The following is a 22,608-nucleotide window of genomic DNA, read 5'->3' as shown; positions in this document are numbered from 1 at the left end:
AAGGACTGGCCAGCTGTGATGTTACAGACCCGCCATGTACCAGCTTCCCCCTCCTGTGGTGTTAAATTGCAGCTTTGGAGGGGGGGGGGGAATGAAATGGTATTTTGTAGCACCTTAAAGCAGAACACACAGTTTGAAAAATAAAAGCTGTTATGAATTAGATGCCTGCAGGAGATTTTCAGCAGGCGGGGGGAAAAAAACCAGGCTTGGATCCACCAATAAATTCCACAGGTGACTCCCACACCATCACCTCCCTGACTGCACCCCCAAATAACACCCCCCCCAACAAGTGGAGGGAGCAGAGACCCCAAAGAACAGCATGGGCAGAAAGGCTGTTGCAGATGGGGAATCAGCAAAAATCAAGCTCCCCCTCTTGAGTCCCAGTGAGAAAGGTGGACTGTAAATAATGTAAATTACTTTTTTAAAAAATCCATGGAAATCCATCATGGGATCTAGCAGACAGATGTGTTTGCTGCCACAGGTTAACACAGCTACAAACTTCAGGGGGTGAATTGTATATTACTACAACAACAACAATAACAACTTTATAGTCTGCCTTTCTCACTGAGATCCAAGGCGGATTACACAGTGCGAGTGAAAATGCAATATGATTGACAGCGAGGACATTCACTGAGCGAAGTACGATAATGAGAGGAGGCAGAGAAAGAGTTAACACCCTCTTCTGCCTCTCTCTGAAGCAGCTGCCTGGGGCTGCAGATTTTTTCTTTTTAAGTAAAAGATCTTAGGCACGTATCTGGGCGGCTGCATCTAACTTGATTCTCAAATTCTGTTTCTCAAACCCTTCCTTGCCCCACTGTGTGAGCCCTTCCCTTGGCGTTTTGGGTGTGACCTGCCTTCTGGCTTCCGATTTGCCATCAGCGGCCGTTGAGTAAATGTGGGGAGAGTCTTGAATCTTGGCTTCTGCCACGGCTTCCTGAAAAGAAGCGATGCGTTGGAGGAAGAGCTTCACGAGCTGGTCTTGTGGACGAGTCCAGTGGACTTTGGGCTGTGTGCCGTTTTAGCCTCTGCGAGCCCTGCCTGGCGAAAGGATGCAGGGGTGGCTGAGCACCTGTCAAACCTGCTCTCGGGGCCAGCAGCCACGTGAATCTTGGCCACGAGGCTTTTTTGGCAAGGGAGCCGGGTGCACGCGGATGGGGTGTCGGGATAGAAAACACGTCTCTGCTTGATGTTTTGACATATTTCAAAAGGAGTTGCGTAATGAGGTGTGGAGCTTGGAAGCAGGCCCGTGAAAGCTTCTGATAAAGCTAAATCTTTTGTTGCAATGGGAGTCGGAGGCACACGTTTCAGACGAGTATTTGGCTGTATGCTTTGAAAGAGCCGCCTAGGATTCCGCTGGTCCCAAGAATGTGACTATGCTGAAAGTGAGAGCCAGTGTGGTGTAGAATCATAGAATCATAGGGTTGGGAGGGATCTCCAAGGTCATCTAGTTCAACCTCCTGTACAATGCAGGAAATTCACAACTGCCTCCCCCCCACACACACCCAGTGACCCTTACTCCATGCCCAGAAGATGGCAAAACACCATCAGGATCCCTAACCAAACTGGCCTGGGGAAATGGCGATTGGCATTACCCTGGGCATGTAAGAAGGGGCCACGAGAACTGGCTCGTGGTTAGAGAATCAGACTAGGAGGCCCATACACAAGTGTATTGGTTTTTAGCTATGCAAATAAGTCTGAGAGGCAAATGGGGATTGGAGTAAAGCTGTTGATGGTGCAAAGAACTCACGGCTCCCTGAGATGCAAGCGTTCCCCTGTGCATTTTCAGGCTTGGCTTGATGCCTTCTGCATGTAAAGCATGCATTTTATCCCTGAGCTATGCACCTTATGCAGATCTCATTTCTTCTTAAGGCGTGTGCAGATTGCATTATATGTTTGTGTGCTAGGAATCTGTGGCTCAGTGGGGCATCCACAGGTGTGCTTATCCCATGTGAGTTCTGCAGGTTTCAGTCTACCTCCCCTGTGGAAGAGCTTTGGTGTGAAGCAGCCTTGAGATTGGGAACCTGCTGTGATGCATTAATGGCCCACATCTCACTTGGGTGCTTTAGGAGTTGCCGCATTTGTGCAAGACTTGCGATCGCATGCATCCTCTTGCCTCCCTCCCCTCTTCCAATAACGTGTTCTGAATCTTGGCAGTGAGGTCTGGAAGTCGCACAAGCCAGCCTTGCAGCAGTTCCTCGCTGACTTCTCCCTGGATGCCTCGATAGCGGTGGCTCTCCATACGGTGTTGCACAAGCCCTTCCGGGATCAGCTCCAGCAATACAGTCTCATCTTCTCTAAGCTCGAGGGAGCTGCTGGCCAGGTATTGGATCTCCCAACCCAACACGTTTGGCTGTCTTCTTTGCCCCAGACTAAGCGCTCCTTAAATTTTTTTTTTAATAATATTTTATTCGGTTTTCTTATTTTTTTACAATTAACAACAATACAGAAACATGCAAGATATTAAAAACATTTGTTCAATAGTTAGAGAAAACATTCAACTTCAACTAACATAAATGTCAAATAACATCAAGTTAGAAAATAATAGAAGGAAGGAAATTTTTAGCTTACAAACATCGCATCCCGTATTCTTAATTGCTGATATTCACTTAGTCTATTAAGTAAGAATATGAACCATAAATATAAAAGGGTTACAAAGGTCAAAGATAGGCCATAGAATAGTAGAGGTCTTGTTTCACCGTGTTGTTATTCCTATTTTCTTCTTTGGCTAAATATTCCAAGATTGGGAGCCATTGTGCCTTAATGATGATTTTACAAGTGGGACTCACAGGGGAGGGGAAATCCCGTTCTCCCTCTTAATTTATTTTTGTCTCACCGAACTGCCCACCTCGTCTTCCTTCCTGACAGCTTATCCCTGTCCTTACCCACCTTCTTTTCTCAGTGCTGTTTTTCTCTAGCAACCCTAAATACCACCTGAAAGATTCTCCTCCCACAATGACATTTGCACACATCAGTAGTATTGTTTAGGGGCAAAAACCGCGCACCCCAACTCTTTTATGTTATTTATTTTTCTGCAAACTTGGGATTTGCAGGAGGTTTGCAGAATTAAACACCTTGCCCCTGTGGAACTCTTCACCTCCCCCTTTTTTATTGGTGCGGGGGGGGTACTAAACACATCCTGATGAAGATTTCTGGGGAAGTGAAAAGCTTGCTCACTATTTTATGACAATTTAAAAAAACAAAAATCCGAGTGTGTTTGGATTCTGTTCTCAAAGATCTCTGATGGGAAATCCTAAGTACCCTCATTAACCTACAACTCCAGAATGTGTTGGGAGAGGAGAAACCAAGAGTTATAGATCTGCCCTTGACTGGCTAGCAAATACTGAAGGGTTATTCCATTTTCCCTTCTAACAGTGTCCGGAGAGTGAAGCAATCGCTGATGCGACCCAAAAGTTTGCTAAGTTGCTGTCTTTCGTCAGCCAAGTGTTGGATGAAGCTTGTCTTACCAGAAGCCTCTGGAAATCGCTGGGGCACAAATTCACAGTGCGTGAGAAAGAATACTTAGAGTCTTGAGAGTTATTCATTCAAAGCATCCCCTTAAGACTTCTCCTGCTACAGGAAAATACCTCTGCAAGAGGCATGGATGCATGAGATAATTAAGCAGTTCTGGATGTCTAAGAATAAGTTTGGGACCTTGAGTGCAGCGAGGTGGCTTCTAAATATCTGCTGTGCGGGACAAGTTTGCCTCAATGTTCTGTAGACCCTCTTAATGGAGGGAGAAGTCACAGAAGAAAGGGCTTACATTTTGTTGAACATCTATAAAGCTTGCGAATAATAGCAAATGATCTAATAGTGGGGGTATTGCCTTTTTGAAAAATTAAGGTAGCTTTGTTTATTTTCTTCATTCTCTTTGAGGCTCAAGGCAGATTATGGAATAGCAGACAGTGCAGTAGAAGCCGTGTAACACATGCCACATATTTTGCAGTAAAAACAGTGTCATGCACACTACAAAAATGCGAACCAAAAACTGGATTATAGAAGTAGAAAACAATGCCATACAATCTACGTAACAACATACGAGGCAAGAATAAGAGAAAGCTGCCCAAGATTTACATGGGCATTAAAATTGATGCCAAGTTACGTTTTTAAAGTTTACATTTGAAGAGCTGAGACTGTGATCCTAAGAGTACTTTCCAAGGAGCAAGCCCCATTGAGTAAAACAGAATTTATTTCTTAGACCTGAACTAACAGGACTTTGATTTACTTTTATATGATATCCATTCTGTAGACATAAATCCTGCAGAACCCTGGAAAATTTCCACCTTTTAATGTCAGTTTTCAGTTTGGGTTTATTGGCAACAATCTGGGCTGTTCCAGATAGCTAGCGATTTTTGCCTGGCTTATTAGTATGGATGGCTTGTTTGTCTAAAATTATCAGATCAAAGGTTTAGATGAAATGAAATCATTATTTCTTTAAAAAAAACTAATGCTCATTGACTCTAATTTTTAAAAAGTTAGTAGTTGCTGTCCGTTGCTTAATCCTGAGGTCTAGAAACATGCCTTAGATTTACTTCATTGGTATAAGATTTAAAGATGAAATTGCTGAGATTTTACAGTGTATCACGAAGCGGTGAAAACAACTTTTATCTTCATATTGCAGGATGTTCTCTGTATTGCTGAACGCAGGCTGCTAGAAGATAGCCGAAATCTTACAGTCTATGCCAGCACAGGCCGATCTGACCGCGTTCTGCTCTTCAATGATATCCTTGTGCTGATCCAGGTGAGAAGACAGGTGCAAGTGTGAAAGCAGAAACCCTGATTGTTTGGCCTATGAGTAGAATGGTGGTCTTTTCTGATTCACTTGGAGAAGAAGGTCTGTGCGGTGGTTAGAAATCTTTCTAACGGCACTTTGGGTTGCCCTCCTCCACATCCTAACATCCTCTGGGTGAGAAGGTGGGGGAGAGTCATGATAGCAATATTATTTATTTAATTTATTTATTGAATTTGCAGTCCGCTCTGTCCCTGCAAGCGGGCTCAGAGCGGATCACATCATTTTAAAAGATGTTAAAAAACAGATAAAACCGGTAGCATAAAAAAGCGAATATGATATAGAAAACCACCTTCAGCAGTGCTCATTGCACAATTCTGTATATGATCCTTCAGGCCCACGGGGGGCCGTTGACAAGCAGTGGATAACACAACAAAGACCCCCCCCCCCAGTAGGAGGCCAAATTGGAAGCTCAGTTGCCTCAACCACCAAGGGCCTGGTGGAACATCTCCGTCTTAAGGGTCCGGAGGAACATTAGTAACTTATCAACATACCTTGGTAGTATAATGGAGTATATATATGTAGCTGCCTCCTCCTGAGTGAGACATTTGGAGCCAAGCTACAGTGAGGAATGACACTTGCCTGGCAAGTGGACAGACTCACGTATATTCCTTCCTGTTCACTTGCCCTCCACTTGCGCTCCACCTACGTGATCAAGTGGAGAGCAAGTGAATGGCAAGTGCACAGGGAGGAATACACGTGAGTTTGTTCACTTGCCAGGCAAGTGTAATTCATCTCTTGTAGTTTGGCTCTTGGTCTCTCTTGCTCCATTCTGCCTATTCTGACTGACAGCAACCTCCTAGGGGTCTTCAGCAGAGAGACGTCTTCCCCAGTGTCTACTCCACCATTTCCTTTACCTGGAGATATCACAGCTCAAACCCAGGGATTTCTGCACATGTAGCCCTGCGTCACAGCCTGTCTTAGACGGGCAGAGAACCAGTGCCGGAGTGCGGTGTTGAACGTGCCTGCAGTGATCTCAAAAGTGTGCACTGGTGCCAAAATTTCTCTTGTGACCTTTTAATTTTTTTAAAAATGTGCCTTTCCAGGGGAGCAATTTCCGAAGTCTCGATCTGAAGCTCGTGTGGGTCGACGTGGCTGAGAGAGACGTGGGGAAGTAAGTGAAACTTCTTTATTTACTTTGTCTTGTATCTTCCTGCTTTGCTGAGTTTGAAGCCTGCTTCAGTCATCCTTTCGAGCTTCAGGCAACATCCTACATAAGCTCATCTAGGTAACAGAGTGGCTTTGGGAAAGTTTCCTGGTTTGCAATCTCAGGGCCAAACTACAAGTGACAAATGGCACTTGAACGGCAAGCGTATTCCTCCCTGTTCACTTGCCCTTCACTTGCTCTCCACTCGATCCACTTGCCGTTCAAGTGTCATTCGTCACTTGTAGCTTGGCCCTTAGTCATGCTAACTGCCTGTTACAATGGGACTCGCATGTCTTATAAGTGCTAAGGAAGAAACTAAGTAACTATTGGCTTTTAGATCCAGAGGAGTTAGCCGTGTTAGTCTGTAGTAGCAAAATAGAAAAGAGTCGAAAGCTTATGCTACAGTAAAGTTGCATCTGATGAAGAGAGCTGTGGTTCTCAAAAGCTTATGCTATGGTAAAGTTGCATCTGACAAAGAGAGCTGTGGTTCTCAAAAGCTTATGCTACAATAAAGTTGCATCTGACAAAGAGAGCCGTGGTTCTCAAAAGCTTATGCTACAGTAAAGTTGCATCTGATGAAGAGAGCTGTGGTTCTCAAAAGCTTATGCTACAATAAAGTTGCATGTGACAAAGAGAGCTGTGGTTCTCAAAAACTTATGCTACAATAAAGTTGCTTCTGACAAAGAGAGCTGTGGTTCTCAAAAGCTTATGCTACAGTAAAGTTGCATCTGACGAAGAGAGCTGTGGTTCTCAAAAGCTTATGCTACAATAAAGTTGCATCTGACGAAGAGAGCTGTGATTCTCAAAAGCTTATGCTACAGTAAAGTTGCATCTGACAAATAGAGCTGTGGTTCTCGAAAGCTTATGCTACAATAAAGTTGCATCTGACAAAGAGAGCTGTGGTTCTCAAAAGCTTATGCTACAATAAAGTTGCATCTGACGAAGAGAACTGTGGTTCTCGAAAGTGTTGCCAAGTAGGCCCCCTCCCCTGCTTCGAAGCCTGCTATGAACTGTGTCAAAGTTTCCTGCGTTGCTGTTTTACTGCTGCACCAAAGACTGCTTTGCACGTGTGTGTTCTGATACACGTGTCAGTTTCCTGCCTGCATGTCGATTACCCTTGCTGCTGCTATAGACTGTGTAGTTTACTGACTCCATGTTTGGTTAACTGCACAAAGGACTCTCTTTCTGGGCAGCCCTGCCCTGACCTGTATCTGGACTTCCTAGTGTGCGTTTGGACTGTGTTACAAGTGTGCCCCGTGCCTGCATTGCCATCTGCCACGGACCGTGCCTGTTCCCTGTTCTGGACTGTGTTTTAAAGTGTTGTTCCCCTGCCTCCATGAAAGCCTGCCTCATATGGGCCCAAGCCGCTGCTAGCAGCCGGGCGCCAGCCGGGGAAACCTCCAGCGAGCCTGGCTAGGCGCTCCCTGGTCAGTTCCCGCCTGGAGCCTCCCGCGAGCCGGTCGCCGAGCTTGCCCTCGCTACCGGGCAGCCTGCTATCCAGCCCCTGCTATGCCCAGCCGGCATCCATGTTCCTAGGCAGCCAGAAGACCCTGGGAAGAAGATTGCTTTGAGAAGCCATTTCGGCGAAGCGGGCACACCACGTCCGCAGCGAGAGCCCCTCGCCCCGCTCTGCATATCTTAGGAGCCGCCCCGGAGAAGAACTAAGTGCTGACCATCCCAAGCACTTAGAGAATGCATCTCAAAGAAACCTCCGCATTCCAGAAGCTGATGACATCAGGACAAGCCCTGTCCGCTGGAACATCCTTTCAGCCCACTCGGATTTCCCCCTCCCTCTTTTGTCCCCTCTTCCTGAGGTGTCACTTATCACAATCTGATTACCAAAGTGGCCCATCCTAGCCATTCAGTGACCCATTAGACCCTTTGTTTTAAACTGTGAGAACCACCAAGTACAGCACCAGCCCCAGGGTACGTTTTGGGGTATTTAAGCTGGTCTCCCAGACCACTCGGTGCCTCGGCCATTCCCTATCCAGACCTCCTTGCTGTCCGTCTGTGGTCCCAGTGCTGGCATTGGGCCACCCTCGCTGCTGCGTCTCTGCTTCGCTCCAGGATTGTGAGTATTTCCCTTATCATCGTTGGGAACCCGCTAATGCGAACGTCTCTGTATTTCCTACGCTGTATTTCCTAGATCTTGTGTGTTCCTTGTATGATTGTGCAAGTTAGGCTTACGCCACACCAAATACACGTGTTTGGAACCTATTTGTAGTTTGCCTCTTTGTCACTAGAGTGTCTGGGATCGGGACCTCCGTAAACATAGGTTATGATCCGCGCTTAATATTAAAGTTACAGACTGCTATAGCTAATTCCCCATTATAATAAAAGAGCAGTTCTGGTAACAGTTTACTGGTGGAGAATATGCGGGCATAACCCAGTTCGTGTGAATCCACGTGAGTCGACACGCGTGTCTTCAGCGAACTGACTTAGAGGAAAATTTTCCAGACCTCAGTGTAAAGAGCGCAATTTAGCTCAGGGAATTAAAAGTGTGAGTGTGTGTGGCTCTAGCGAGCATTTCCTATCTTGTGGGTTGGCTTTTCCCCATTTCCTCCTTCAGCCAGCTTTGGACTACTTGCCTTTTGTGGTGCACCGCGAGGCCCTCCAGCCGTTATAACCGGTGTACTGTGGGTGAGGACCTCTGAACTGGTGAAGTTCCTGGCCACTTTCCGGGCCGCCTAAACGCGTCTATGTGGGTGGGATCCCAGAAGTAGGCTCTAGATATATACGCATATATACATCCTGAAGCAGCACATATAAAATTCTTTTCCGCCCTCCCCCGTCTCTCCTAAGTCCGTCCAAACCCCCCGTTCCTGCCAGCACTTAGGCTTCAATCCCCGCTCCGGAGGAAACGTGAAGGGATCGATAGTCCGTTCGTTTAGTTTAGCTTTGGGAATCTAAAGCCAGGTTCCTGAAGCCCCGCGGCAGCCGGCCGCACCGTGATTAAGAGTTTTAAGATAGACTCTTGGGCGCCTTTCCGCTTGCGAGTTCTAAGTCAGACTCGTGGGCACCCCTCGCTTGGGAGTCAGTGGGACTCTTGGGCACACTTTTGCTTGGGAGTTGTTAGAACTCTTGAGCGCACCTCGCTTGGGAGTACAGTAAGCTTTACTCCTGGGCACTTTTGCTTGGGGACTTGCAGAGGCAGTCCTTGAGCGCTTTTAGTCTTTTGGTCTTGGCTTGGAGACAGTTTAACCGTTTGTCTCTGAGCACGAGGCCTGGGGACTTTTTGAGTACAGTTCTTGGGCTTAGAGAGCTTGAGAGCATTGTAGCTTCTGAGCAGAGGCTTGGGAGCATTTCTGGTTGCCTAAGCATAGGCTTGGGAGACCCCCTTAGTTGCAGTTCCTGAGCAGAGGCTTGGGAGCATTTCTGGTTGCCTGAGCAGAGGCTTGGGAGACCCCTTAGTTGCAGTTTCTGAGCAGAGGCTTGGGAACACTTTTTGGTTTTCCGAGTATAGGCTTGGGAGACCCCTGAGCTTTAGCTTCTGAGCAGAGGCTTGGAAGCACTGAGCGTTTTTGGTTCTTGGGCTTAGAGAGCTTGAGAGCACCTTCTGAGCCAGTAAACTTTTCCTGGTCCCGTGGCTTGTAAGCAAGCTTGAAACGGGAATAGGAATTTTCCTTCTCCCCCGGTGGAGAAGAACAGAGTGTAGGACCCTTAAAAATACCCTTGTGAACCTAAAAGTAGGACCTTAAAACCCCCTGGTAAAAACCCTTGAGGACCTGAGGGAAGGATAAACCTCCCAAAAGGGACATAGAGAGGAAGAAGTTGTTAAAACCCTTGAGCAGCTTTAATCTCCCCACCCCTGGTGTCGCTGATCCACTCTTTAACCTCCCCCGTGATCAGCCTTAAACGAAAGTAAAATGTACCGGGCAAACCCCACCGTGCCCCGCCTGGAGAAGTGGCTAGTTAAGAAGGGAGATTGCCCTTGGGAAGCCGGTTCCTTCAAGGGACCCGACCCACTCCAGATAGTTAGAAGCGCCTTCCAGGACTTCTGTGACAAGGAGAAACCTAGGTCTAGCAAAAAGGACAGATATGGAGCCTGGGCACTTTTCACTGCCCTGCAGGACAGCGTGTCCCTAATTAGTAAGTTACAAACCACGCAGGAGGAGCTAGAGGAGAGGTCAGAGCGAGAGCAGGACGCCTTGCGCCTAGAAATCCAGACTCTCAGGACTAAGCTAAACGAACAGGAAAAAGAGTATGAGAGAAGAGCAGTTGAGTGGCGCGCCGAACGCGTCAATTTCATACTAGAAAAGCAAGGACTAACTACCGCCCTCCAGGACGCTCAGCACAAGGCTGAAGCGGCCACCGCTCGTGCCGATATGGCTGAGCACGCATTAACGGAGGGACAAGAGGAGATTACTAAGCTCACCCATGCCGCCCGGTTCATGGCGGACCACAACCAGTCTAAAACCGCAGCCACGGACCATTCAGCTTGTAAGAGGGAGCTAGAGGCCCTGAAGCGACACTTGGGGATGCAACAGGCCGTAATTTCCGCCGTGCACCCCTCAGCCCTCTTGGCCCTCCCCGAAGGTAGTACCGACAGTTGGTCACCCCCTTCGTCCCAGCCCGAGGAAGCCCCACAGCCCCTCCATCCGATAGCTACGAAAGAGATTGTATCCATGGACGAGGACGGCAAGAAGACAGACCGGGTCGTTAAGGAAACCCGTAATTGGAGGCCCGATGAGCTCCAAGCCATAGCAGATCGTATGGGGCCCCTAAACCGAGACACGGCCATCCAATGGTTCACTCACGTAACTACCTCCCAGCCCTCCGCTAGTGGTTCCGATGTGGCCCAACTAGCCCGCCAATGCGCCGCCCCTGAAATAGTCTCGGCCCTCAATGCCTATATTTCTAACCGAAGGCTAGCCACACGCAGCCAGTATGGAGCAATTAAAGAACTGTGTGCATTTCTATGGCCCACTAAAAGCTTAAAGGCCCTGTACATTGCAGAATCTCAAAAACCCGGAGAGGACCCAGAGGCATATTTAGCCAGAAAGCAGCTCCTAGCCGAACTAGCAGACGAGGTAGATTTAGACTTGAGCGACATGCCGGACTTCGACGACTTAGAATTTAGGAGGGCAGTCATAGATGGTCTCAACAGTACTACCCGCCTAGCCCTAGCAGGAGTAGAACCCGGGAGCATCTCATGGGGAGACCTGGAAGCTCGCATCAGGAGCATTGCTGGCCTGTTGCGGGAAACCGGCGCGATCCGCCATGTAAAGTCCCCGGCCCCCCATAGGAATGACAGTGAGCCCATCAACACAGTCACGTATGCCAACCATGGTCCCCACTCCCAATATCGGCCCCAAGGGCATAGCTCGTATTCGGAGCCTAGAGGTGGAATCTTGCGTGGGAGAAGCGGTAGCTTCACTTGGGGCTGCAGCCAAAGGGACTCTCGTCCAGGAGTAACCTTTGCGCCCACCCCCAGTCGCTACCCTTCCTCCCCACAGGGACCCTCTGAGCCCTGGAGACCTGTGCTGCCCTCGGCACCCCCACCCCCTCGGGCACCTCACCCCTACAATCACCAGGTCTACCCTCCCCCAAGTCAGGCTGACTCCTGGAGACCGCAGCCAAAGAACCATGAGGAGCCCTCTGACCTAGGCGGCCCTCCGCCAGCCAGGGACTCACTCCGCTGGGAACTCTGGAAGCGACTCAAGGATCATGGGGCAGACATGGAGCTCTTCCACCAGCAGCCCACTTCAGTTCTTCTCTCCGCCCTTCTAGACACCCTTGCGAAAGGCCCTCCCCAACATGCACAGCCAGTGGCTACAGTAATAGGAGAGCCACCACCAGCTGGGAACCCCTTTTTCCAATAGGGATGCCCGGGGGTCACACATTATTCTCCCCACTTAACTGTCCATGGGAGAAAACCAAAGGTTGAGGCTAGCCTTCGACCTCCGGGAACTAAAAATAGCTTGGAACTTAAAAGAGAGAAGGAAAGATTCCAAAGGGTGATTCGCACCCAGAACCCAGCACCAACTTTGCCAGACACCTCTAAAGGAAATCTGGCAGAGCTGCAAAATAAAATTCAGGAGCTCATAAGTGTAAATAGGGAACAGAATTTAAAAATAAATGATCTTAATAAAGAGAATGAGGAATTAAAAGAAAAATTAAATGCTTGCACAATAGAGAAAGAGCAGCTCCACAATAAATTCCTTAGCATGCAGACTTTGCTGGAGAACCAGAATAATGAAACTGCCACTTTAAAAACCCTGATGCAAAATCTCCTGGAATCCCAGAGACTCACTGAGGCCAGATTAAAGACTTTAGAGGAACAATCAGTGATTGAATCAGCACCCCGCCCCGCCAAAGGCAGTGAAACATGTAGCCAGTCACCTTTGCCTCCAATTTCTGCCTCAGCCCCCATGCCCAAGAAGCCAGAATTCACTCTAGCCTCTGAGCATGTGCAGAGTTTAAAAGTAATTCCCCAAGAAATTGTCTTGGCTCCCATAGAGTACCCCCAGCCAAGCTATACACAGCCCACCGTGACTGTGCCCTCTTGCAATGATCCTGAAGAACAGGTAAACAAAAGTAGAAATGCAGTTCCTTTAAAAGAATTAAATTGCTTTGAGAATCCAGTGCTTGCAACTACACACCAAATAGCTTTCTCTCAGCCTTCCCTGACTAACACCCCTGAAGAAAACCTTATGTTATGCCTGTGTGGTTTAGTAGTGCTCGAGCTAATTCAGAGACATGTGTGCAGCTGTTTCCTCATTTTAAAATGCTCAAGCCCAAAACTTAGTGAAAAGGTAGAGCCTCCAGCAGCAAGTGCAGTCAGGAATGTAATAATGCAAGTGAGCAAACTCCAGAAAGAATCCCAGTTGCTAGCAGCGTCTGAAACAGACTGTTCCCACTCAGCGTTGCACCCCCACCCCTCATTGGAATGGAAAAACTGGCCAGACCAGGATTCTGACCTCCTCCCAATTCTTCCTTTTGTCCTCTCCCAGGCTGAAGTAAGCCCAAATAAATGTAATCACTGGTTCCCTGTCAGAATTTGGAAGGGATTGGAACCAGGAGTGGAAAAGCCACCTTAAGGAGACTTGAGTTCAAGTCTCTGCAGCCCCCGTCCCTTTTCGTTGTGCAGTCTTAACTTTGTGTGTGTGTGAACCTGAAGCCCAATTCCCTTTTGAATTTAGATGTAAAAGGCCAACGTAGCTTCCTATAATCATGTAAAAGGCCAACTTGGCTTCATATAAGCATTTAGTGTTTTTGTTATTTCTTGTCAGTTCTATTCTTTAACTCCATTAGGCGGGCCCCACAGTTGGGACCCTTGGGGAAGACACGGCAACCAAAGCCAAATAGGACCACCACCGAGAGTGATTCTTAATTGGATTGTAAGCCGCATGTTCGGAAAAAAATTGCACAGGCAAAAGAGATTTGCTGTGTGTGAAAGTGTTTGGAGAGGCTTTAGCCCAAAAGTGAATGCAGTCTTACAATGTTGAAACCACCAAAAAAGGTGATTTCTTTGTTTGAAAACATTTCACCCGCCGTGCTGGTGAAGATCCCGCATCTACGTAGATTCGGGGTCTCACCTGCCAGACCCACGCTTTCGCATGATGGTCGGCTTTGGCTTTGAGGGCCGTGCCTCCCCTGGAAAAGGACCCCCAGATAGCCCAACATCCCTCTTTTACTAATGTTCATATTCGTCATGGTGAGTTGCTATACGGCGCCACCATCTAGTACGCTTTAGTGCAAAGGTAAAAGACCCGCCAGTATTTTGTAAATATGTTACCCCTGGAATATGTTATTGGGGTGCGTTCGCCACGCACAAGGGGCAACGTGCCTCATTTACATAGCCAGGATCCCCCGCGCCAAGATGACCCCCGAACAACCCAGACCCAGTGGCGCCGGCAGATCTCGGCCGCCTCCGCCGCTTTTCGATAAACGCTGCCGAGCACCCTCGGCTCCACTTCGGCCCTTTCCGCCAGCAGCCGCCCGCCCCACGTAATCTTTTCCCTTGCCCGTACCGTACAAGGGAAAAGAAGGGGGGGAGACATATTGAAGTTATAGTGAAGCCCTGCCAGGCCTTCCAAGTGAGGGCAACCTGAAAGTAACCCACGCCCGTGTGCTTTTGCTTTGTGTGTTTCTTTCTTTTAACATGAAATTGGGGCCTCCCGAGGGAGTCCCTCCAAAAATTGATCCTAGGAAAAAATGGTCCGCCGAAATACATACAAGAGGTCCTGCAGAAAAGCAGAGGGAAAAAGGCAAAGCAAAAGCAAACCATCATAAAACATACCTTCAACCCTAACCTCATCTACTTAAAAATTATTTTAGAAAAATGGAACGAAGGTCTCCTTTAGCAGCAACCCTTATAGTTAATGGAAGCCGCTCTGTACTTTTTTTCTTTTCAAAACGGCAAGGCCAGGCCGAGCCGGACCGATAGCTCTCAGCCCGTAAGATAAAAGCAGCCCGCCACCGAGCAAGGGGCACCTGAAGGCCACATAGTCCAGGCACCCAGGGACCCCTGGGGCGAGTTTGCATAATCCCGCCTGACGTACAGCCGACCCTTGCCCGACGCAAAGACGTCCCCCCTGAAATATACACGCTTTAGAAAGAAACCTTCGCACAGGAGTTCCCCAGAGCAACAAGCTGGAAGGCTCGCTTAGTGCTCCGGGACTTCTCGTTCGAACCCCGCTTAACATACAGTGCTGGCAGAAAAACACCCTCCCTTTTTCCCTGCTTCACTTCATTTGTTTTGCTGCAATAAACTCAGGGAGCCTGTACTTATATCCGCAGGTCTCCCCAGGATATTTTCACCACAAAAGGAAAAAGGAAGGCCAGGAGATGAGGCACCTGGCTACTCTGTGTTTGCTCGTGCTGGCAGGCACCCTAACAGAGGGACGCCCGTCCAAATTAATGCCCTACCCCCACTGGAGATGTATCAATACACTAGCAGGGAATGAGATGATGGTCTGCAAGGTTGTGCAGCAGATTAATATGACCACCCCCATGGGTCGCACTAACTTCCGCAGTTGCGAAGAGCAGTGGATCCGACCCCCAGAGCTTGTTATTTTATGTGTAGGAGTGAAAACCATGTCCCAAGAATTAGTATGTTACTCGCCTACCGATGCAGTTTCACCACTTGCTCCGATTCCTTGTATGTTTCTTCCCCGTATCAGGCCAGCCCCCACCGCAGTCCCGGTGGTAGACAAATATACCACCCCTGCCAACTTCGAAACCTCGCCATTTGTCACTGAGGCTTTCGGACCATACTGTGAAGTTATTTTAGTGTCGGCCGCAGTATGGAAGGCAGGAGACCCCTTTAGAATGACCATCCTACTAGGCACTACTGCCACTGAGTCTGCATCAGTCATTATCACGCCCCCTTCAGGCGCAGTTCTCTCCTTTGCTATAGAACGCTGGGAGAACCTGACCTGGATTGTAAAGGAGGAAGACCTAGCCAAACACGGCCCACCCGATTGGATACTGGTTCAACAGACGCCCGAATGCCAAACCAAGCCCCTAGTAGAGAAATTTCACCGGCTTGGGCTGCTCTTTGTAAATTTGACTCACGAACCAGGCAATTATTCCCTGCTGATCCGGACCCAGGAGACCCACACCATCCAAATTGACCCTTTGATTGCTAGCAGTGAACAATTGAGCCAAGGCGGCACGCATATAGTGGGCTCCCATGTTTTGAAGACTGACATTCGAGAGAGAGTTCTAGTCCGCCCGCAAATGTCTTTAAAAGAGATCCGCATAGACTTAGCTGAGCTAAATGTAACCCAGAGGCTGCCGCAGTGCGCTCCCTATCTGGAGGCCGGTAGCAAGGGTTGGAATGCATGGCTACAACTGTGGATCGATCCCTCCCCCTCTCTCTCGCGTGCCAGACGAAGCATTGCCGACTGGACTGCTCCTGCAGCCGGAGGCTTAGCAATCATGGATTCGGTCAACATTGAGACTCTCGCTAATAAGTTTGCCCATGTCATGACTAGCATCTCCGACTTAGGTAAACCGGTGGTGCAGTCCCTAAATTCCATTTCAAATGGGCAACACGAGATCAGCTCCATTTTAGTCAACTGGGAGAGTCAAATTGAAAGAGATTTTTCTCTGCTGCTCAAGGGTACACAGTCTTTGGAACGCAACGTGTCAATAGCCATGGCATGTATGCAAGCCCAACAATTAAACCAGGCTGTGGCCATGGGGCTAATTCGGCAAGCCACGGATGGGCACTTGCCCCTGGAAATTAAAAGATTGATTATGCCCAAATTGTCACCTATAGAACTGGAGCTTGAATCCTGGTGGTCTCTCGTAAATTCCTCATTCTCACCGACCACCCAGGAGCTCAAATTATTTTTGTTAACGGCCAGTGCGCACGAGTCATTCCACGTGTATCCAGTCGTGCCTCTGGGACTCCAAGTCAGCGACACCGAAGTCCTCTACGCCCGCCACCCCGACCATTGGGCCCGCTTCACCCCGACCGGATGGCAGCTCGTCAGCCTCCAAGGGTGCCAGCATCGAGACCAGACCGGCTTCATTTGCCAGGACCAAGTCTTTGCACCTCATCACCCCTGTGTAGCCCCGCAAGTCGACGCCCTCAACGAGTGCCCTTTTGAGGTCGTCCGGGAGAACAGCTCCGCTGTGGTCTATATTGGGAAAGGATGTGCCTGCGTGCGAACGGCCTGCGACTTTGTGATCCTGAACTCGTTCCAGCTGAAGCCCGTGATCCCGGGAGTCAATCGCTGCTTTTGCAACCTGTCTTCAGTGGCAGCCTGCGACTTCACCTACACGGTACCAGTCTGGACCCAAGAAGAGATCCTGGTGGCACCCTCCATCTATCGACATGTGAAGCCAGTCTCCCTTGGCATCGGTCTGGAGCTAATCCACGAGCTCCTGACCCACCCCCAGCTCCGCCGCACCCTCCAGAGCATCCAGAGGGACGGGGACACTACTGCTTTGATTGTGTCCCACAACGGCAAGGAGATTTTGGATCTTGCCCAGCGGATTAAGACCACCGGAGAGCACTCGTGGTGGGAAACCCTCTTTGGCTGGAGCCCCACTGCCACTGGAATTTACAATTTGGCCCTGCACCCGATCATCGTTATTTTGGCCTTTCAAGTTTTGTTATGTGCCTCGCTGCTTTATTTGGGCTGTTGGAGCCGCCGACAGCTCCAGCAACTCCAGCTGTCTTACCGCATGGATCGTTATAATCCCGACCTCCTCTTGCCTTAATGGTTGTTCTTGGCGCCCTCTTTTAACCCTTGTTTATTTGCTTATGTTGTTATGAACTATGACTATGTTTATTATGTGTATGGATCCTGAACCAGCCCCATGGACGCTTTGCTGCCGGACACCGCTCCGAGGCCCTCTTGTGGACTAGGGGGGGACATATTACTCTGCCTCCCGGCCCACGGCCCGTCTCCAAACGACCGCCAGCAGCGCCACCTCCATGAGGACTAGAACTGTGTGTCTGAAGCCCTTCTCGCCGCCTGCCGACCCTGCCCTGCGGATTGACGCAGACAGCAAGGGGGGGTGGAAGTGTGTTTTGGAACACATGGACTAAGTTTGCTTGCTCCTGTATATATGCAACCCAGTCCAGCAGCTGTACTGCGGACTGAGCCGTCTGTGATCTTTGTAACTCTATTGTTTTATGAATTCCTTTGCATTGCTTTCATGAATTGTGCTCCCATGAATTTAGCCCCGAACTAGTCCCTCCCTCTATTTACCGCAAGTGCGCCCATGATCTTCCCATGAACTGGGACCCTTTTATCACCCCCTATTAACTTTATCCCTATGAATTTGATTTTAACCTTAGGAATTGCCTTTTTAACCTGACTCCCTCCGCCGAGGTAATTCTAGTCTATCTATCATTTTATGAATTTGGTTTTAACTGAGACCCCTCCGGTATGGTCTCTTTTAAAGGTTATTTAATTACTGATTTTAAACTCTATGAATTTGGTTTTAATCTGGCCGCATGAGTTAGCCTTTTAATAGCGAAGTTTATTTTTCTGCCCCTATGAGCCCTTCCGCTGCTTACCCCTCATGAATTGTTTCCCCGCACTTGCTTTTACCATTGCTGCTTTTATCTATGAAATTGGTTTCAACTTCCTGAATTATTGTTTTAATCCTATATATATGTATTTATGGTTTTAATCACCCATGAATTGTTCCACCCTCGATGAATTGGTCTATGCCTTGCTTGCACATTTCACTTTTATCTTGTATGAATTGCTTTTAATCCTACATTCATGAATTGTAACCATGAATTGTCTTTGCTTTTAAATCTTATGCTTATGAATTAATCCATGTATATGAATTGCTCCTGGTTTTTAATGCTTTTAACCCATCATGAATTCCGTATGAATTACCTTCATCCATGAATTGATCAATGTACACCAATATGAATTATTGCTATTTATATGCATGAATTGCTCATTGCTGCCTATGAATTGCTGTCTATGTTGACTGTAGCACTTAGCACACCCCCTGGTGTGAACCCAGAGACCTGCAGCCCATTGGTTGATCTAAATTGCACTTATTTGGTTAGGTGGTTCTCCAAACTAAATTTTTGAGTGACGCCTCCCCCTCCTTCCCTTCCCACTCCTTCTTCGCTCGAAGCTCGACCACCGGACATTGCCGACCACCTCGCCTTTGAAGTCAAGTTCGGAGACCCGCGCGCCTGACGTCACGGGGTCTCCGAGGGGGGGAATTGTTGCCAAGTAGGCCCCCTCCCCTGCTTCGAAGCCTGCTATGAACTGTGTCAAAGTTTCCTGCGTTGCTGTTTTACTGCTGCACCAAAGACTGCTTTGCACGTGTGTGTTCTGATACACGTGTCAGTTTCCTGCCTGCGTGTCGATTACCCTTGCTGCTGCTATAGACTGTGTAGTTTACTGACTCCATGTTTGGTTAACTGCACAAAGGACTCTCTTTCTGGGCAGCCCTGCCCTGCCCTGTATCTGGACTTCCTAGTGTGCGTTTGGACTGTGTTACAAGTGTGCCCCGTGCCTGCATTGCCATCTGCCACGGACCGTGCCTGTTCCCTGTTCTGGACTGTGTTTTAAAGTGTTGTTCCCCTGCCTCCATGAAAGCCTGCCTCATATGGGCCCAAGCCGCTGCTAGCAGCCGGGCGCCAGCCGGGGAAACCTCCAGCGAGCCTGGCTAGGCGCTCCCTGGTCAGTTCCCGCCTGGAGCCTCCCGCGAGCCGGTCGCCGAGCTTGCCCTCGCTACCGGGCAGCCTGCTATCCAGCCCCTGCTATGCCCAGCCGGCATCCATGTTCCTAGGCAGCCAGAAGACCCTGGGAAGAAGATTGCTTTGAGAAGCCATTTCGGCGAAGCGGGCACACCACGTCCGCAGCGAGAGCCCCTCGCCCCGCTCTGCATATCTTAGGAGCCGCCCCGGAGAAGAACTAAGTGCTGACCATCCCAAGCACTTAGAGAATGCATCTCAAAGAAACCTCCGCATTCCAGAAGCTGATGACATCAGGACAAGCCCTGTCCGCTGGAACATCCTTTCAGCCCACTCGGATTTCCCCCTCCCTCTTTTGTCCCCTCTTCCTGAGGTGTCACTTATCACAATCTGATTACCAAAGTGGCCCATCCTAGCCATTCAGTGACCCATTAGACCCTTTGTTTTAAACTGTGAGAACCACCAAGTACAGCACCAGCCCCAGGGTACGTTTTGGGGTATTTAAGCTGGTCTCCCAGACCACTCGGTGCCTCGGCCATTCCCTATCCAGACCTCCTTGCTGTCCGTCTGTGGTCCCAGTGCTGGCATTGGGCCACCCTCGCTGCTGCGTCTCTGCTTCGCTCCAGGATTGTGAGTATTTCCCTTATCATCGTTGGGAACCCGCTAATGCGAACGTCTCTGTATTTCCTACGCTGTATTTCCTAGATCTTGTGTGTTCCTTGTATGATTGTGCAAGTTAGGCTTACGCCACACCAAATACACGTGTTTGGAACCTATTTGTAGTTTGCCTCTTTGTCACTAGAGTGTCTGGGATCGGGACCTCCGTAAACATAGGTTATGATCCGCGCTTAATATTAAAGTTACAGACTGCTATAGCTAATTCCCCATTATAATAAAAGAGCAGTTCTGGTAACAAAAGCTTATGCTACAATAAAGTTGCATCTGACAAAGAGAGCTGTGATTCTCAAAAACTTATGCTACAATAAAGTTGGTTAGTCTTAAAAGGTGCTATTGGACTCTTTACTATTATGTCTGTGCAGAGTTTTCTGTTGCCATACTTCCAGGCAGTTATTATCATGGCCTTTTTTTGTTCCTTTTTAACGGCAGATGATTAAGATTCCTCTTTAAACATAGTAAAGAGTCCAGGAGCACCTTTAAGACTAACCAACTTTATAGTAGCATAAGCTGTCGAGAACCACAGCTCTCTTCATCATATGCATTGGACGAAGAGAGCATCTGACAAAGAGAGCTGTGGTTCTCAAAAGCTTATGCTACGGTAAAGTTGGTTAGTCTTAAAGGTGCTTCTGTACTCTTTTCTATTGGCTTTTATATTCTCTAAGGCAGCAGGTCACTTTTTTTTGTTCCCCTGTCCCTAACTGCCTTTAGTATATCTTGAAATCTGTTTTATACCTAATAGCCCCTTGTCCAACTAAATCTCCAATATTTTCCTTTTAAGACTCTTTGAGTTGTAAATCACGGGCTTCTCTATCCTGCCCTGAAACATCTTCTTTTCTTCTCCACCTTCATCCTTTCCAACAACTCAAAAGCTTGCTATTTGGGTTTTTTTTTGTTTTGTTTTATTTTTAGTTGGTCCTAATAAAAATGGTATTACAGGACTGTGTATGGAATCTTTCCATAAACCATTATGGCAATTCAAGCTGGAAGGAGCTACTGTTTGAGGGGATAATATTTTCGGCCAGGGGAAAATCATATCGATGAAACCTGTCCTTGTTTCATAGCAGCAAATAGTGTCTGCAGATGAGCTTGTCTGATCTCCTGCCTCAAGAAAATAGCCTTGTTTTTAAAAATGGCCCCAGGCAAAATGGATTTTAAAGGGTGGTGTAGTTAGAGCTTCATATAAGCCCATTTGTAATTCTAGGTGCAGTGGGTGCTTGAAACATGTTGCTTTTTTAAAAAATGCCTTGATTGCGGCACTTTTGTGCTAACTTGTCCTTGAAGTGATAAGAAATGTAGATTTCTGATGGCTCATTCACACATGCAACACATTAGTGTTGTGTGTTTGTTCCTAGGTAACTGTATGTTCCTAGCTAGAGGTAGGACAGAAAGTCTACATTATGCCTGGATCCAGCTCTGGCTAACAGACCGCCCCCCGCCCCCACTTCCTTCAGCCACTGTCAGTGAAGTCATGGGGGGATACTAACTGGCCCCCTTTCCACTGTGCCAAAATTCAGTTCTACCTGAGAATCTTCACTCCAGAGAATATTTACATTGAACGTTCAATTTTTTTGTGTTGGTTTTCTATTCCTGTGAGCCGCTTTGGAATCAAGTTTTGGCTGAAAAGTGGGATACAACTGTAAGTGTTGGTGTAGAAATTGGCTCTTCTCTCTTTTCTGACCTACTTCCAAATATTTTAGAGTCTGCCACAGACATCTCTCCCCTCTCTCCACACGTACAGTTCAGATTTTCCCTGGGCCCTTCATCATTGTCAAGGGAGTGGCTGTGGTGTTATAGGACTTTCTTGGCATCTTCAAACTGAAGATGGATTCTTTTAGGCCTTCTTTATGAGCTAGAAATTGCCTTTCTGCTTTTCCAAATAGATGTACGTGAGGAAGAATCTCTGCCATAAGTTGATCTTTAAAATTAGAAAAATCTGAAACGTGACAAACTTAGGCGTCTTCAAAGGCCTATCAGATGTCCTTGCAAGCAATGCAAATCCATCGATGTACATTTTGTGGAGTAATGTGAGCAAAAAGAAGTCCCTGCCCCAAACAGTTTACAATTTAAATTTTGATTGAGGAGGGTGATGATGGCAGGGATAATACAGGAAGAATAGCAGTTAAATGTATTTCAAGAGTTTCTAAAGATGGGTGAGTGCCCCGTCCCCAGTTTGGCTCAAGCAAGGTGACACATTTGCTCATAAACTAGCGAATAGCTCAGGTCAGTGGTTGTATTGCCACATGGGAGAGATGGTTACTTAACCCACAAATATGGTTTGCAGTAGAAATGGCATGCATAGCTTGTGCTAGGTTTCAGCTTCCATAGTTCCAGTGTAGCTATCGTGTTGTGTGATGGCAATTCTCTGTTTTCTGCTTGGAAGTGGTGTGAGACTTTGCTATGTTGGTGGTGGACGAGTCCAGTGTTTGTCCTTTGCTAAATACATTTGTCGCTTTACCCACAGATACGCTCTGCGCATTGCTGCACCAGAGGAAGAGTTTTTCCTTTTAGCCAAAGACCTCAAAGCACGGGTAAGTGGCTGTCAGCTACCGAGATCAAGAAAAGGATCCCATTTTGGGCCGGGAGAAAAGTACATTAAATGATGTAGTGGCAGCATGGGGGTAGATGCATCTCTCCTCTCCTGTGTCCTTCCTCCATCCTCTGTTAAATACATTAATGTGATGAATGAATTAAAAAGCAGCCCTCCTCATCTGAAGACTAGAGTTGCTAAATCCAGAGTTGGGGGGCAGTACCTGAGGAGGGGTGAGAACCCAGTGGAGATGTGATACTGTAGAAGAGGCCAGTTGTGACAGGATGCTCTTTAAAAACAGGTTTCCTAAGTGCACCATCAGAGGGATGGGGAGGAAA

At 48.0% G+C, this 22,608-nt stretch overlaps 1 protein-coding gene across 2 annotated transcripts in view; it reads left to right on the top strand.

Annotated features, from left to right (window-relative positions):
• The window catches only part of ALS2CL (ALS2 C-terminal like), a 75,828-nt gene that overhangs the window by 23,529 nt on the left and 29,691 nt on the right, over positions 1-22,608 (top strand). For both annotated transcript variants that reach the window (XM_054991989.1, XM_054991988.1), the window contains exons 5-9: positions 2,155-2,320; positions 3,373-3,501; positions 4,619-4,738; positions 5,833-5,900; positions 22,205-22,271. In XM_054991989.1, the coding sequence (XP_054847964.1) occupies positions 2,155-2,320; positions 3,373-3,501; positions 4,619-4,738; positions 5,833-5,900; positions 22,205-22,271 (550 nt within the window). The remainder of the gene's footprint in view (positions 1-2,154; positions 2,321-3,372; positions 3,502-4,618; positions 4,739-5,832; positions 5,901-22,204; positions 22,272-22,608) is intronic.

The sequence above is a fragment of the Eublepharis macularius genome, chromosome 11 (genome assembly GCF_028583425.1).
Source record: "Eublepharis macularius isolate TG4126 chromosome 11, MPM_Emac_v1.0, whole genome shotgun sequence".
NCBI lineage: Eukaryota > Metazoa > Chordata > Lepidosauria > Squamata > Eublepharidae > Eublepharis > Eublepharis macularius.
Note: the sequence above shows the minus strand (reverse complement) of the source record. Positions and strands in the feature narration are given on the sequence as shown.